We start from the raw sequence: 15,833 nt of genomic DNA on the forward strand, positions 1-15,833 counted from the left end.
CCCCTCTGTGGTCTCTTCCAACTTTACCCATTCTGTGATTCTGATTCTGCCTCACACCCACTGAAGTGTAATGTTTTGTTTCAGATTAAGTGAAGAATATTCCATTAAGTGGAACCAATTTGGCTTAAACTAGTGAACCTGTTTTTAGGAGAAATCTTCAGTTTTATCAGTGGTTGGTCTTGAGCCTTCAGTGTTCAGCATTAAAGCCTGCTAAGCCAAAACCAGAATTTCAGTTAATTAGATAGATTTGATCTTCAGTAGCAAAAAGAGACTGACAAGATAAAAAGAAGTAAATGTCATGTTTTTAATGCTGATTTGAACAGCCTCACACGAAGACAAAGCGTCAAATGTTGAGTCTCTCTCAGCAAAGCCTAACAGCACTGGCTGTCCAGACCCACCTTGTTTTCAGTATTCATCATTGAAGGGATACTCTGGATGGTCACGCCACCTGTGGAGAAGTCAGATTGGACAAGTGAGCTCCTTGAGTGAAGCAGGATTTCAAATCACTGCAGTTGTCCTGTGCCCAGCAAACCTCTTCCTTGTGATATATATGTGCTCTTCATGGAAGGCTCTTCTACTTATTCAGAAGCTGTTCTGCCCTGAATAACTGTACCTGCAGACTTGGAAGCAAACCTATGTATTTAAGGAGAGGACAGTGAAGGAGCATTTTTCAGGCCTACAGGCTGCATACCTTAAGGAGAGATGGGGAAAACCAGCAAGAGCCTGGATGTCAGCTATTCTCGCTATTTAACTCAGGTGAATAGAAGTGTTTTAGGAAAGGGGGATGGCTTCACCATGTGTGCATTGTGGAAGGGGAAGACTTTGTTCAGATGTCTAGAAAGACCCCTAGAAATAAGGGCTATATATGAAGAAGAGGTGGAGACACCAGACTGTTCTACTTTGTCTTATGCCCTTAGAGCTGGCATGAACAGGTCTGGGATGGTGCTTTCCCCAAGCAGCTGCCATACCTAAACTAGGTCTGTCTGTCCTCTAGCTCAGCCTAGATGCTCTGCCAGCATCTACAGTGGCTGAGAATATACAAATAAGCTTTGGGATGACCCAGTCCAGGGGAGAAAGGGATGTTCATGGGTGCATCCTAACAAAGGTAGAGATGCTTCAGGCTTTGTTTTAGAATCTGCATGCTCAGGGAGGATGCACAATCCAAGATCATGATAAAAGGCAAGAAGGGTCAACTTCAGGTGAAAAAATAACGCTGTGTTTGCCCATTATTGGCAGACTTGAGAGAGAGGTAGCTGTTTTCTGTAGTGGGTTTTCTTGTTTGTTTGAGAAGATGGTGCTAAATCACAAGCCCTGGCTTGACAAACACTTTCCATTAGCTAAACGAAAAATTTCTGAAGAGCATTCTCAGGTGCACCATGGCAGCTGGCTGCCTTGCCTTACAGCAGAGCACAACAAATACTGGCATTTATCCAGCTGTGAGTTGTTCCAGTCTGGAAAGGACACATTTCACAATATTGAAGGTAACTAACTGGAAGGCATCAAACATTTTGAATTGGTTGTGTCAAAACATTTCATTCTGATATTCAGCCAAGATCAAGTGTTTACACATTAACAGATTGAGTTGGTTGAAAAAGAGCCCCAAAAAACAAAACAAGCCACAACACTTTGGCTTGTTTGACTTCAGTATAATGTGATAATGTCTGAGTTGCCAGTGTCATTATCTCTACTTTTCATCTGTAGAGCATGCTTGCTAATCAGATCTCACATATTCAAAAGTCTGAGTCCTTTGAGTGAAAATAATTCACTTGGAGGAGTCACTGCAGCTTGGCATAACTGGTAAGGAAAAACATCCATAGCAAAGAATGGGAGCATAAGATAACTTAATGTAAAACTTGCCCTGCACAATGCTTCTAGATTTCTCCAAGAGGACAAGAAACAATTTCAGATTAAGATTTCCTGAAGTACTCATATTTCTATAAAACCTCCATTTTCTTCTCAGATGCTTAACTTGCTAATTCATTCCACTGATTGTGTTATCCTGTATGTATGTATGTATCCTGTTTGTACTCATACCATCAGAACAACAGGTTTGCACACAGTACCCTTATGGTAGCTGATAATAGGAAGAATCAGAGAAAAGCTGGATTTTCTCCATTCCTGCTGGCATTTGCACTCCAGCAGTCAAAGGTTTTGCATGAAGTTGACTAACCAAAAGTCTTTCTGTGTCGTGGTTTGACTTTTTCAGATATATATTGCTGGATGAAATAAGAAATATGTTTAGGCTAATTTGTCTGATGCAGTCTCAATTCCAGACACTTCAGTGTGGTAACGCACAGCAGGCATATATATCTATATATATAAATCTATATATCTGCTCCTTACATGGCAACATCACTTTTCTGATAAGGTTTTTTTCATAGCTGAGATCAGACTGTACTTAAACATTTTTCCCCAACCTGGAGTCCAGTGAAAACTAGACCTGCCAATGTCCATCCTATGCATCCTGTTTTCCTTATCCTTGGTGGCCTGCTGTGACCAATTTCAGTCTAATAAAGCAAAGTATTTAATTTATTAGTTTTTTAGATTGGTGGCTTAGAAAGTTCTTCTCCTGTGGGCATTTGCAGCCTTTAACTTTGTTTCTGGAAAATGCTCTTGCATTTGCACCAAGGTTACATTTTGTGTATATAATTTTTAAAATTTGAATGCTGCTATAACTCAATTTTGCTATATAAAACCAAAGTGTTTCAGATACCAAAACACACTTAAGAATCTCCTAGGCCATTTGTGAGAAGTCTTCTCGAACTAAGTACTGCTAATTGATGGAAGACTATTTTAAATTTTAAGGAACTAAAGCTTCAGAGCACCTGGCTGAGCTTAAATGTGAAAGATGAACTCCATTATGATGCTTTTAACTTAGTGAATATTTTGAATCATATTATGCAGCACAGTAAGTGGTTTGTTTGTTTCTTTGCAACATTTCCCCATATCTTTTGAGCAATGGTCAACATTTTAGAGTGCTATTGATGCTGTTACCAATGCTTTTCATTTCATGCTACAGTTTGGCAGGACACAGATAATCCAAAGTAAAAAGAGAAAGGCATGGAAATTAGTCTCTAGCATTTGGCTACATATTGAGTGCCCTGAAAAGGGGAAAACAAAGTTTGGCCATAAACCACAGATGCTTTTGAACTGAAGGAAAAACAAACAGCCTCATCCTCTGGAAGAAGGGATGTTGGGCCAGTCTGAGTTTTCTGGGATAACACAGTGAAGCAGAACTATATTGGGTGGTAAGCTTTAGATGACAAGCAGCAAGAGATCAAGCCTTGTTAGCTCTTGGAAGCGATATCTAGGAAGTGGTCTAGCAGTCAAACAAGCTTCCTGTTTTCCTTAGAAGAAGGAACAACTCAATTTTATTTGAATTTCAACTCCAATATCCACACTTCTAGACAGGGATGATGCTATGCTTTATCAGTATCTGAGACCATCATTTCCACATAGCAGAAAGAGTTTAAGGAAATGGAGTAGAGATGGAATAGCCAGATATAGTCACTTTCTACTAGGTGGGCTTTGGCAACCTGAGCTGTAGGCAAGAATTTTACACTTATTTTTGCAACAGGTTTGGGAGCATATTCAGGCTGCATTAAAAGTCTGTCATGTTTAAGCCTTACCTTAAAATAAGGTTGTTTATGCAAAAGTTAATATTAAAAGGAAGTGTTGGGGTTTTTTTTAATTCTCTGAAAGGACAGGAATGCTCTGCGAGGATCTAGGATTTCTCCTGTACTTACATTAACAGTTCCACATAACGAACATTTTTGTTCAGGGCTTCAATTTCTTTCATCTCTTTCTCAGTGAGGGAGAAGTCAAAGATCTAATGGAGGAGATGTTAGGAATGTGTTAGCATTTCTTGCCATAATCAACCTTCATATGTTCCAGATTCCAGAAGTACAATCCCTCCTTCTCCCTGTATCTCTCCCACAAACCCATGCTTACTTGCATTTGCAGGAGTCTCGAGGACATGAATAAGACCAGTCACATTTGCCTACACCCTTTTTGCAAGAAGGGGAAGGTAGTTTGGCAATACTGAGCCACCAGCTTTGAAAGCAATGTATTTCCAGGGAAAGCAGAGAGCAGTGCTGCAAGGGATGCAGGAACAAATTCATCTTATTTGTGGGTGGTGTCAAGCCAGGTGTTTTCTGGTGGCGTGGTTGTGAACCTCTCTGTCACACTTGTATGCAGCAACCCTGCCCTAGCACAGCTGTCCCATACCTGAAGACGGGGCAGAACATTCAGTCATTCCTGAGCTCCTGCAGCCTTGGGCTGCTGACCTACTGAGTTACCTCATCTCACTTGTGCTCCTCACTGCAGCAGCTGGTGCTCTGGGACACACCACCAGCTGGAGCTTTAGCTGCTCCAGAGGGTTAAAAGACACCAACATTTTCTCTATGCATTGCTCTATTATTGTCACATCTTGTTACCATTTAGCAGTGGGGACAAAAAGCATCAAATGCAGCAAAGTTTGCCATTGGTCAAGTCCTACATATTTCTACAGAAAGAATGGGGAGATTACCTTCTCTAGGGGCTAAGCCAATGTAAGTGGATTCATCCATGTACTACTGGGGTATGAATATACCTGGAAATTCTCTCTGATGCGTTGTGGATTGAAACTTTTTGGGATGACCACCACCCCTCGCTGGACATTGAAACGCAAAGCAATCTGTGCTGCAGTCTTGTTGTACTTCTTGCCAATGGCATTCAGCACAGGATCCTTCAGTAAAGGAGGGGAGGAAACATTTACCCTGGAAGAAAAGTGGGAAGAAAAAGAAAACAAAAAACCTCCTCATCTTTAATATCAAAACATAGGGGCATCTACTAGTTTGTGGTCAGAACAGTGCACCTTTTGACAAGTAGGGTGAAAGATGGGAGAAAAGCTTTGGCTCTTAGGTTGGCGGGTTGTCAAAGCCAACTTCCTACGTGATGTCCTAACGTTGACTTAGTTTCTCCTTCCTCACCTAAGCCTCACACATTCCCAGTTCCAAACACTTGCCTTCTGTTAGAGGAGACCTGAGGCAACCTCCTATGCAGACACCTGGCATTCTTTGATGACAGCATGCAGCAGGAGTGTTGAAAGTTTATACTCACAACAGTAATATTTAGATACTGAAGTTCAAAACCACTTTAAAAAATGGGGGCAGAGGTATTTTGCACAGAGATCCAGGAGTGGTGAACTATGTTTCCCTGGATATTGTCCTCCTATTAGAAAGTAACATGGGGACTCACCATGATTCATCCCTTGAGGTTCCCAAAGGGCTGTACCCAACAATAACAATGTCATGTTGTCTGCAAAATTCTAGGAGTTTGGGTTGGGTGAAGTAGGGGTGGCATTCTACCTACAAGAGTAACATAGAAAGAAGGATTAATCAACAGGGCAAGATAGAGAAGCAGAAGATATCCCAGATTTTGTGAGATCTACAGACTAGGTGATGCTTTCAGGAAAGGATATGTGTAAGTTAGGGAATAGGAAAACATAATCTGTGGTTATTATTCTAATTATACATTTCTGGGTGATTGATTTTTTGGGTTTGTTTTTTTTTTTTTTTTGATGGACAGCAGATTAACATCTGCAACTATAATTTGGCTACAGGGAACTTTTGTTGGCCCTCAGTGGAAAGGTGGCAATAAGTGGGGGGTTATGGAGGTGAGGGAAGCTCACTAGACAAGTAGACTGAGAAGGCAACCCATCTCATGTGGGACAGTTCTCCATTTTTCTGCCTCTTGCATTCAGGGTGACTAATCAGATGTTGTTTTTAGGGAAGTGTTGGCATAAACTGTCCCAGTTAGAAAGGTGGGGGGCATGTACAAAAGGTGAGATTACGACCTTGTTGCGAGCTCTGCTCTCCCACATTGCAAACTGCTCCCTCACAGGCATGGATTTTCTGGCTGTGATCTCAGACTCTGGGAAATGGATGTCTAAAAGGTGACAGAGCAACCGCTGTTTGCAGTGGTTACTATCTGGCAAGTCTGAAGCTATCTGGCACATCTAAGCTTGCTGGCCAGCTGCCCTAAGCTGGCCTTAATCTTTTGCCTGGTTTTCCTCGACCCCAGGAAGCATCAGCAATGCTCAGTGCAGTCTTAGGGGCACGCCAGAAACAGCAATTGCATTTTGCACCCGCTGGACATGTTAATACCAGGGAAGGGTGCTGGAATTTCCTATTCTCGCAGGCAGCCCTTCCCTCCAGGCCAAATGTAGAAATGAAAGCTGTGGCCAGCCTCCTTGCCCTGCCTCATGGCCAGTCCAGCCCTCCAAGACACGTGCTGGGAGTGGGAAGTTGGTCCTGGTTGGTCCCTGGCCTCTTCTCTATTACTGCTAATGTGGATATTTGTTTGTGCCAGATGAGTCAGAAGAGCTTCCCAGTGATTTCTAGGAAATGCAGTGACCTGCCAAAGGCCAGAGCCAAAGGTACTGGGCACTCAGATGGGTTGCTGCCACTTGTCACCTTCCCAGAGCCCCGCTGCTGTAATTTAACTCGGATGTGCCTGTCATCCTCATGGGATTGTTTAGCGCGGGCCAGCCACTCAACGGGGTCTCCATTAATTGAGCGTTTTCTCTATCTCTTACAAATGTCTTAGAGGAGAAGTACAAGAGAGCAAGTACAGGAAATTTAGGAGTTGCTCCTAATGGCTTTTACACTTGAGAAGCCTGGAGTGACTCAGAATCTGTAGGGTTGGGTTGGTGTCAGCTAAGGTAGACATGGCTTCATTGAGGACTGGTTAGCTCTGAATGGTTTTCTTGGGAATTTCTGGACTTGAAATAAGGTACAAGGCAGAGATCTAAGATCTGCTTTGACTCAGCATTCAACCTTGTTATGGAGCTTTGGCACAGAGGCACCAGTTTTATAGGCCTGGAGCAGAAATTGAGGAAAGTGATTGCTCCAGAGCCTTCAAATATTGATCTTTAGCCCAGATAGGAAGAGTAATATTTTCAAGCTGGAAATGGAAGTATGGAGGGCATCTGTGGCAAAGTACACATCACCTTTCCATACATGGTGGCTTAGGCTGTGTTTGCCTCTGTGTTCCCCAAAGTGGCACCATGGCAGGCACTGCCCTTGGCTTGCAGGCATACCTGGTTGCTGACAGGTTTGTACTTAAGTCCTGGCTTGTTCATGATCATCTCCAGTTGCCTGCGGTTGAAATTGGATACTCCAATAGACTTTGCCAAGCCTGCATCTTTACATGCCTCCAGAGCCTGCAAAGAAAGCAAAGAGAAGAGGAGTCTCACATGTTGGCTTGATTTCTTGGAGCATGCATTTTAGAGAGAGGTGGAAGATAGACCATTATTGAGACTTCAGAAAGCCCTTTGCTGCAGCAGAACTAACAGCTCTGTTAGCATGAGGGCCGGTGTTGTCCAGGCAAACCAAACTCTATTCCTGTGTCAACATGCTTTCCGGACCAAATCCTAATGTTTTATACCTCCTGTGAGGGTAGAATTTGTCTGAAGACCAGAAAGATTTAACCTGAGATATAGATACTTAAGTGCCAGGCAGCCGCTTGTAAAGAGTTTTGCTTACTTTATGCTGCTTTAGCAGTGCCTCAAAGCTGGAGAATGAAAAGTGAACAAAACAGATTGCTTTCCTGATAAGTCAATTCACTCCTTTTGATTGTAAGACAGTTTTTTGTATGAAGTCTCTCTCCAGTGAAATCCCCTAAATATCTGGCAAGGCACATCACAAAACCTGCACAAAAAACATCCATACAGTATAAAGCAGAAAAAAAAAAAGGTGGATGGGAGAGAGGCATTCTAGATATATTGCATTTTAGACAAATCCGAATAGCTGAGAAACTCTTATGAATACTGGATATGATTATGTTCCCTGGTCTTCATTAGCTTCATCTGCTGGGTTGTTAAGGGGAAAGGGGGTCCTTTCCCATGGTCTTCCCATTTGCTGCCAGAAACTCTGCACACAAATAATTCAGTGACTGTTTGAGGCAGAGCAGACCCCACCATGGAGCTGGATGCCCCTCCAGATTTTGTTATTCTTTCTGTCTCACAGGAGCTGAAAGTAGGGAGGTAAGAGGCACTTTGTGTTTGATGACCTCTGGTTGGCCTCATATGCCTTCTATCACTCAGTGACAAGCCAGCAAATACAGTCATCTGGATTAATTTTTGCCTGCTAGCACCACACTGAGAGAGTGAAATTATCTGGATTGAGTTGAGCCATTTTAATTTAGATTGATGCTGCTATTTGCAGGCACTCCCCACCACCTATTTTTCTCCTGGTTTATTAGATGAAGAGAGAGGCCTGCTATAGAATACCCTTTACATTAAATACCAGCTCAAAGATAAAACTATAACAGTGTTGGGAGAGATATTGCTTTCGATATCTGAGCAACCATCCTGTGAAAAGAGAGGAATGAATTGCATCAGCCAAAGTCAAGTGTAACATAAACAGCTAACGTGGAAGTCCCCCTTTCCCCCAGGAGCCAAACTGGATGGCTCAGCTGCCAAGGGAAAGTTCAGGCCCACCCCGGGCTCTCTTCCACTTCAAATTTCACTCAGAATTTCACCCTATTCATCTTTATCTGCTGTACCTCGAGTAGAGCTAAATTGGGACATAACTATCCAGATCTGGACATTGCAAGCTGAAGTGGAGCACATAGTAGCACCTCTTATCTCTCTTGGTGTGAACTGGGTGTAATTAGTGATGCTATTTCATCAGACTTGGTGCAGAAGGAGAGCTGAGCAGAGCTCTGGCCATGAACTAAAGAGGTGTCCATGGCTTTGCGAGGCAGAAATGTGAGGAGATTGCTAATCTCACACTTTCTGCCTCACCCAAGATCCTGAAGCCAAGTGACATTAGGGTTAATGAGACATCTGCCTAAAGGACTGGAGCACATCACAAACAAATATAAGATGCAATCTTTCAGGCAAATGCTACTTCTCTCCAAGTTTTCTTACCAGAAAAATCTTGTGTTCCCATCTGATAAGTAAATTTAGAAGTGAGCGAACTTGTTCTAATGGCAAGTGATGGTAAGGTGTTGGTCTTTGTTTTTTGGGGTTTTTTTGAGGGAGGAAGGTGTTGGTTTGTTGGTTTTTTGTTTTGGTTTTTTTGTTTTTTTTTTTTAAATAGAGTGTTTTGCTTGATTGATTGGGTTTTTTTATGGTGAGCTTTAGGGCAAAACCTCTTTTTTTCTGCAAGTGAAAAGATTTTATTTTTTTTAAGATGATCCAGTCTCTTCTTAGGGCTCCAACTTTCTCTTTCTGTAAAGATCTGATAAAGGGGAAGGATTGGTAAAAATCTAATGATAAAAGCTTCAAGTAGTGAATGTAGAGTGCACTCTCTGAAAGAAGGGATGTGGATGTCTGATATTTCAACAATGTTTTGTCATAAAAATAATTAAATTATAGAAAAAAGAAACATGCTTAAGGACAGAAGTAAAATTTATCCATGGAGATAATAGAATTCCATCCATTTCCCCCGGCAATTTGCTTCAGTTGCGTTTATGAAAACCACAAGTAAAAACAAGAATGAGTATCTGTGGGTTTAAAGCATATATGGGTGGGTGATGTGTGCTTACCTCCCAAGTGGCACATAAGTCTGTCTCATGGTAGATAAATTTCCCATTTTCATCTTTTGGGTAGAGTGCATCTCCAGGCTGAAAAGTAAAACCATACTTCTGTGCTTTAAAGAAAAATTTTTCACTCCTTAGAGCAAAAATGTTTTCACGGACTCTGTTTCTACTAGTAAACGACAAAAAAGAAGTTGAGTAGTTTTCTGAAACACCCTAAGTTCAGCAGGTCATTCATGCTGGCCTTACCACATCCTCCTCTGCTAGATCACCCTTGGATACACTCCTGAACTGTCACATGAGAGTACACTCAGGAGTTCCTGGATGGCCTTGTTTTTCAGTAAACTTTTGACCTTTATGTTATGGCATCCAAAAGACTCATCTCCTTCCAAAGGGCTGGGTTAGAGTACCATCCTGCATTCTCTTCTACTTCTTCCCTCTTTTCTTTTTAGCCCTTCCTTTGCCTCCTGCTTGTGTCCCAGGCACTTGAGCACTGGACTAAGCTGGTACTCTCCCCCAACAGCTGGAGGGTCCAAGAGCTACTAGCAGTAAGGGACTATGGGCATAGCTAACCTCTTAAGTGCATTATCCACCTTTCTTTGGATGCTAGAAGCTCCTTCTTCCGATCTCTATACTCTTTGTAGAGAACTTCAGGGATGGTTTATGAGCTGATATCTCACAAGCACAGCTTTCTCTTATTTGCTGGTCATTTCACTGCTGTTGCAGGCAATGCATTAACATCTCCCTCCCCTGTGTCTGATCACAATTTCACTTTTGTGTTTTGCTGGGGTTTAGTTTTTCTTTTTTTTGAACAGAAACCCTTCAGTGATGTTTGACATTTGATCTGACTTCAAACTGCTACATTTCAAAGGCCTGGGTACAAGATGTTGACGTGGTAACTCCTTGGGAACATGCAGCTGTGACTAATATGATCAGTAACTATCACCTCCCAATTCAATCGAGTTCAAATCCAAGGCATTTAATGGGAAAAGTGAGCCTAAGGAAAACACAGCCTCGGATTTCAGAGGGCCAAGGTCTCAGTTACAGACATAAGCCTGTCTCCTCCAAATGTGCTGATTTTCCTCAGCAAATTCCACAAAGACGATTTGTTGCTTTTCTTGCGCTGTCTTCCTGGAAAAAAGAATATCTTAACTAGATGGAGATAGGTGACTTTGGGTACTTTTTTTTTTTTCTGTTAGAAGGCAAAGTGTTTGCCATCATAACATGAGGTGGAGAAGCTTTATTTGCAAAAGTACCCCATGGTATTTTGGAAAAAAACCATTCATCCCATGATACCCCAGCACATTTTTCAAGGACTGCAAGTTCAACATACAGCAGTTGGACTTGTTTAAGTTCAGGAAATGAGTCTGAATTCAGGATTGTTTTACTCTGTCCCACTTCTAATTCATCAATTTCTATTCCACTCTTTTTTATAGTAGTCAATAGGCAGCAATTACATCAACTAATTTACCATCCTCCCATTTTCCTCTATTTCTATCACTTGTGTTTTAAAAAATGAACCAAGTTAGCATGAATGGTGCTTGAAGACGAACTTCTCTTGACTGAGATGTGGTGTGAACTACTGTGGATTTCTACAGTGGTCAATCCTTCCTCCTATCTGCAGAGAACTGTGCAAGGTGTCAAAGTGCAGTTGTCTCTGCTTGATAGTCTCCAGGCAAAACTTTCTCTACCAAGCTATCTTTTAATGCAAGGGAATTTTTGAATGGAAGAACTGCCTGCAGATGGATAAAGCGCTGAGAGAAAGGCAGTGTTTTGATGGTGACGGGGTGGTGGTTATGGGGTCTTTGAGAAGGTCTTTCAGAAGCTGGTCGCATATTTTAGCTCTGGGTTCTCATGAACTACACCATACCAGTCAGTCCCAGAAATGCTGATGTCTTCTCTTGCAGTTCTCTTTGAGATAGCCTTGTGCTTTACACTGGATGTGAGGTGGCTTGCTACCATGCTGCTGCACGAGCACTGAAATCAGTGTGTCAACACCATACAGTCACTGTCATTATGCAGGGAACACACCTTATCATGTCATGTTCGAAGTCTGGAGGCACTCCAAAAGATACCAGACAGCTTACTTGCCAGTTTAAAACCCAGCAGTTGTTAACCACTGAGAGGAAAAGTCCTGCTCCCATTATAATAATTTTCTTACCAACACAGATGCAGGAAGACAGATTTGCCCATCCCATTGCTTTCATGAAATGGTCTTTGGCAAGCAGGCTTTCTCAAGAAAGCCATTTTAACAACCTGTGAATACCTGTCCTATAAACAGAAGGGCAACAGGAAGTCAAATAGTGAAGCCAGTGGTCTGTTTGGAGTTATTGTTTTAAAATGACAAGATACTTAGACGAGACTTGTTCAGTGTAATACTAAAATACCTGCTTTCCTGTCATACCACAGAATCACACAGTTGGGATGGATTTGCAGATCATTTAGTGCACAGGCTGATGCTTACTGATGAATTAGTCATCTGAGAAGAGTCCCCTAAAAAACCTGCTGGTGGGTATGAGCTCCCCAGGCAGAGGGCACGTGGTGGCCCAGAGGAGACCTGTTCCTGCTGGTCATCTGCCTTGCTAGGGTAGAGGGGCTGAGCACCACTCCTGGGGGGCTAAAGGCAGGAAGGACAGAAGTCCTGAATGGGGAATCTACATGGGGAAAAATACAGGGAGGTGTAGGCTAATGTTGGTAGGTCAGCGAATAATTTCACCCCCTGTGTTGGCCATCCGTGAGCTGTGGAAAAGCAGTGGGACTTTGCTGACTGGTGCTCTCTGAAGCCGTAGTCCTCTTGCTCTGCCTAAAAGCCCTTGACAAATTGCTGGCTGGGCTCTGCAGGGGCATATTTCTTACTGTTTTCAGAGTGGTACTGTAAGTTCTGTCTCAAGTACGTCGCTGGTTCCAACCAGAGACTGTGTTTCCTAGAAGACTTCTGGGGAGAAAAGCATGAATGTTTGCAGACTAGGGGGGAGTAGGAGTTTCTTAGAGTTACACCTGCATACTCCTCATCAAAGGCAAGCTTCACAGGCAGGATGGGTGTATTTGTGAGAGAGGGAGCGCAGAAAGGAAACCTGTCACCACTGCAAAAGGATGGGGTTTTTTCTTGTTGTATTTGACACAGAAAAGTGTATATTTTTCAGGCAGAAATTGACTTCTTTTTTTCTCTCCTCTCATGAGAAACATGAATGAATGTCTAGGTCTGCTACTCCTTTAACAGCTCAAGATTGTTGATACAAGCCTCAGGGAGTCAGATGTACATTACTTTAAAGCCAGCTGTCTATATCTTTATATTGTGAGACAATGACCTTCACTATGTGGGAGAATGAACTACTAAAGAATACAAACACAAGAAGAGGGAAACAGGAAATTGCTAGTGGTGGGAAATTTTCAAAAATGTACCCAAAAGGATTCCATACGTGTGACTGTATAAATAAAATTTTAATATCAGAGTCTGGTTACTCCTATACAGGTCTTAATAGGATATGGCCTCCTCAAGGGAAAAAAAGGGTTGCAAGTGTAATGTGATAGCTGCATTGGTAAATGGCTTCCTATCTGATAGTTCTGGTAATTTTGAGTCTGCAGCAAAATATTATTTTAATAATCAGAGAACTATCTTTCTTGCAAGAAGAGGCCAGTTTAGAGCTCAAACCTTGTTCAGAAACAGTTAACCAACTAATTGCCTGATCCTGTTGTCTCTTAGAAGGATTTAATTAGTTCTAGTTCAAAACCATTTAAATGTTTTGAATATCATTCTCCTAATTTCATTTGGCTCTATATATGTACTTGTAGAGGAAAATTGTAAAGCAAGGTACAAAGAGCTGTGAAAGCAGAACACATGTGGACTTGCAAGAGGGAGGCATGCAACTCTGATGTGAGCTCCCTGCATTCAAAGAGTTTGCCTGTAAGTTGCCCACAGCCAGCAGTATGAAGGAATATCAGCCTTGAACTTTTAAGAATGAGAGATGGACAGCCCATATTTGGCACCAGTTGTGATCTACTGAAGCTGAGCACTGCAGTTATGGAGATTAAGATCATAACCATGATTTGCCCAGCAGCTTTAATTTGGGACTGATTAAGGAAACCAACCTGGGGACTTTTTTGCCTTTCCCTCTCCCACTCCAAGCTTTGCCCCCAGCCTGTTGCTGCTTTGTATGACCTCTTACCTCCAGTGACTCCCTCCTCATGGCTCACAGAGGATTCAGACACATGTACTGCTTCAGCTATGGTAATTTTTTCATAGTAGGAACTGCTCAACCCCTGTTGGAAGACCTGTCCTTCCAGCAGAAAGACTCTAAGCACCATCTGTCCTGGCCTGTTCTCACACCCCTTGTAAGCCTTTCTTTGGGTGGGTAGCACACAGAAATACATATATGCAATACATATCAAAATATATATGTTTTCTGCCCAAAATACTATTGACAATATAGGCTGGAAGCTGCAAGGAATACGCTAGAAGGAGACCTTGGTTCAAGCCAAGCTCATGCACTTTTTCCAAGCAATTTTTCTTTTTACCTTGAAAGCCATTGGCAGCTCAATAATGTAGAGGTCCACGTAGTCCAGCTGCAGGATCTTCAGGGTTTTCTCCAGCGTGGGACGCACCAGCTCTGGGGGATGGCAGGTATTCCACAGCTGGGGAGGCAAGCACAGGCTTTTTTTGGGTGCCAGGAGGAAGAGTGAGCCAGCTGAATCCCTGCAGCACACACTCCCTCCCTCTTGTCCTTCTGACAGGGCTCATTATGCACAGTGCAAAGACATCATGGTCTACATCCCTGCAAGGCAGAGGTGAGGGCCTTACCTTGCCTTCTGTCAGAGCCAGGTGCAGAGGCTAAGACAGGAATTCTTGCCCAGGACTGATGAAGTGTTGACCCAGTAAAGCCATTATGTATTTTTTTATTACAACAGAGGTTCTTCTGAGCTGAGTATATTGCAAACTCTTGCTCAATGAACTTAGATTCCTTTTGTTTTCCAAGCATGTGCTTTCACTGAAAAACTTTGTTCCCACAAGGAATCTGTGGTCAGTTTTATGCTTGAAGGCAGAAGCTCGGATCATGTGAGTTAGCTATTGAACAGCCAAGCACCCAGCACAAAGAGAATCTTCTGGTTTTCTCCTGTGGTCGTGGAGCCTGAGAGACTGCCTGACTAGGGAAGTTTTCACTTATTCCCCAGTCCTCACAGGAAGATGTGTTTGTGTTTAGTCACTGTAATGCAGGCGTGAGGAGTTAAAGTCTTCTGTACCTCTTTAATCCCAACTGCTTCCTTTCAGGGTTGTGCCCTGAGATTGCTATGGAGTGTGCTTAGCTGGTGAGTGCTCAATACTATCTCTAACTGAACTCTGCTGATGCACGTCTCTTGCAAGAATAAAACCATAGCATGGTAATTAGTAACCAAGAGCTCTTTGTAAACTGATTGAGTTTTGTCGATTTTACCAGCAGCAGAATTAACACACAACAGAAGGTTTAAAGTGCCATTTGAATGCACACAATAAGTTGGGTTATTTTCTTCTCTCTTTTTTTTTTTTTTTCAACTTACAAAACTAACATGTGAAGTGTCATGTTGAGGTTTTTGTCACTTTTGTTGGTTGGAAAAACCTGCTATTTGCTGGTATGGTCATTGTCTAGTCAGTTCTGCCACCAAAGCTGACAGGCACTGTATGCCAAGGCATAGAATGAATTTGTTCTAAAGACACAAAACTTGAATTGTGATTTGTGGGAGAAGATGTTGATTATAGGTGTCAAGGGGTATAGCTTGGCTGAAGTTTAAGGTATTTTAACTGCTTGTTTGTTTTAAACCAAGTTAGAGTTATTCCCCAGGAAAACAATCTGCTCAGTTCAGCCCAAAGCAAGGACACCTTAAGTTGTACCGAGAGCAGGACATCTGACCCTGCCCTAAGCTGACAAACCAAAACACCTGGAAATTCATACTAGGCCCTTCTCAGCTGTGTCCTGCACGGTGTGAAGAGTTTATGATCAGTAACAGTGGAAAGAGGCTGAGGTGTACTACAGTAAAGGGACCGAGGTCGTGTTCTCAAGAGTTTTAAGCTGTTCCACTGGATTTATTGAAAGCCTTTGGTCTATGTATTTTTTTAAAGCATTTTACATGCAAAATGATCTTAACTTGTATTTAAGTACGGAAATGACTTTGTAGACCCTTGATGTTCAGTTTGTTACTGTGTTTTAGAAATTTGGTAACATGAGACATAGTGCTTAGAAGTAGTTTTTCTGAGTGCCCTTTCTAGCCCAGTACTATTAAGCTCAGTATTTGCCAGTAAATATACTTCCCTTTAAAAAACTGCAGAGGTTCTAAAG

General features: G+C 42.3%; 1 protein-coding gene across 1 annotated transcript in view; it reads right to left on the reverse strand.

Moving 5' to 3' along the window:
• Positions 1–283: 283 nt before the first annotated feature.
• The window catches only part of AKR1D1 (aldo-keto reductase family 1 member D1), a 34,904-nt gene continuing 19,354 nt past the window's right edge, over positions 284–15,833 (reverse strand). Inside the window, exons 3-9 of the mRNA XM_039571482.1 lie at positions 14,041–14,157; positions 9,535–9,612; positions 7,082–7,204; positions 5,239–5,348; positions 4,592–4,757; positions 3,747–3,829; positions 284–448 (exon numbers count right to left, since the gene is read on the reverse strand). Of these exons, the coding sequence (XP_039427416.1) occupies positions 406–448; positions 3,747–3,829; positions 4,592–4,757; positions 5,239–5,348; positions 7,082–7,204; positions 9,535–9,612; positions 14,041–14,157 (720 nt within the window). The 3' untranslated portion in view covers positions 284–405. The remainder of the gene's footprint in view (positions 449–3,746; positions 3,830–4,591; positions 4,758–5,238; positions 5,349–7,081; positions 7,205–9,534; positions 9,613–14,040; positions 14,158–15,833) is intronic.

This window comes from Corvus cornix, chromosome 1A (assembly GCF_000738735.6).
Source record: "Corvus cornix cornix isolate S_Up_H32 chromosome 1A, ASM73873v5, whole genome shotgun sequence".
NCBI lineage: Eukaryota > Metazoa > Chordata > Aves > Passeriformes > Corvidae > Corvus > Corvus cornix.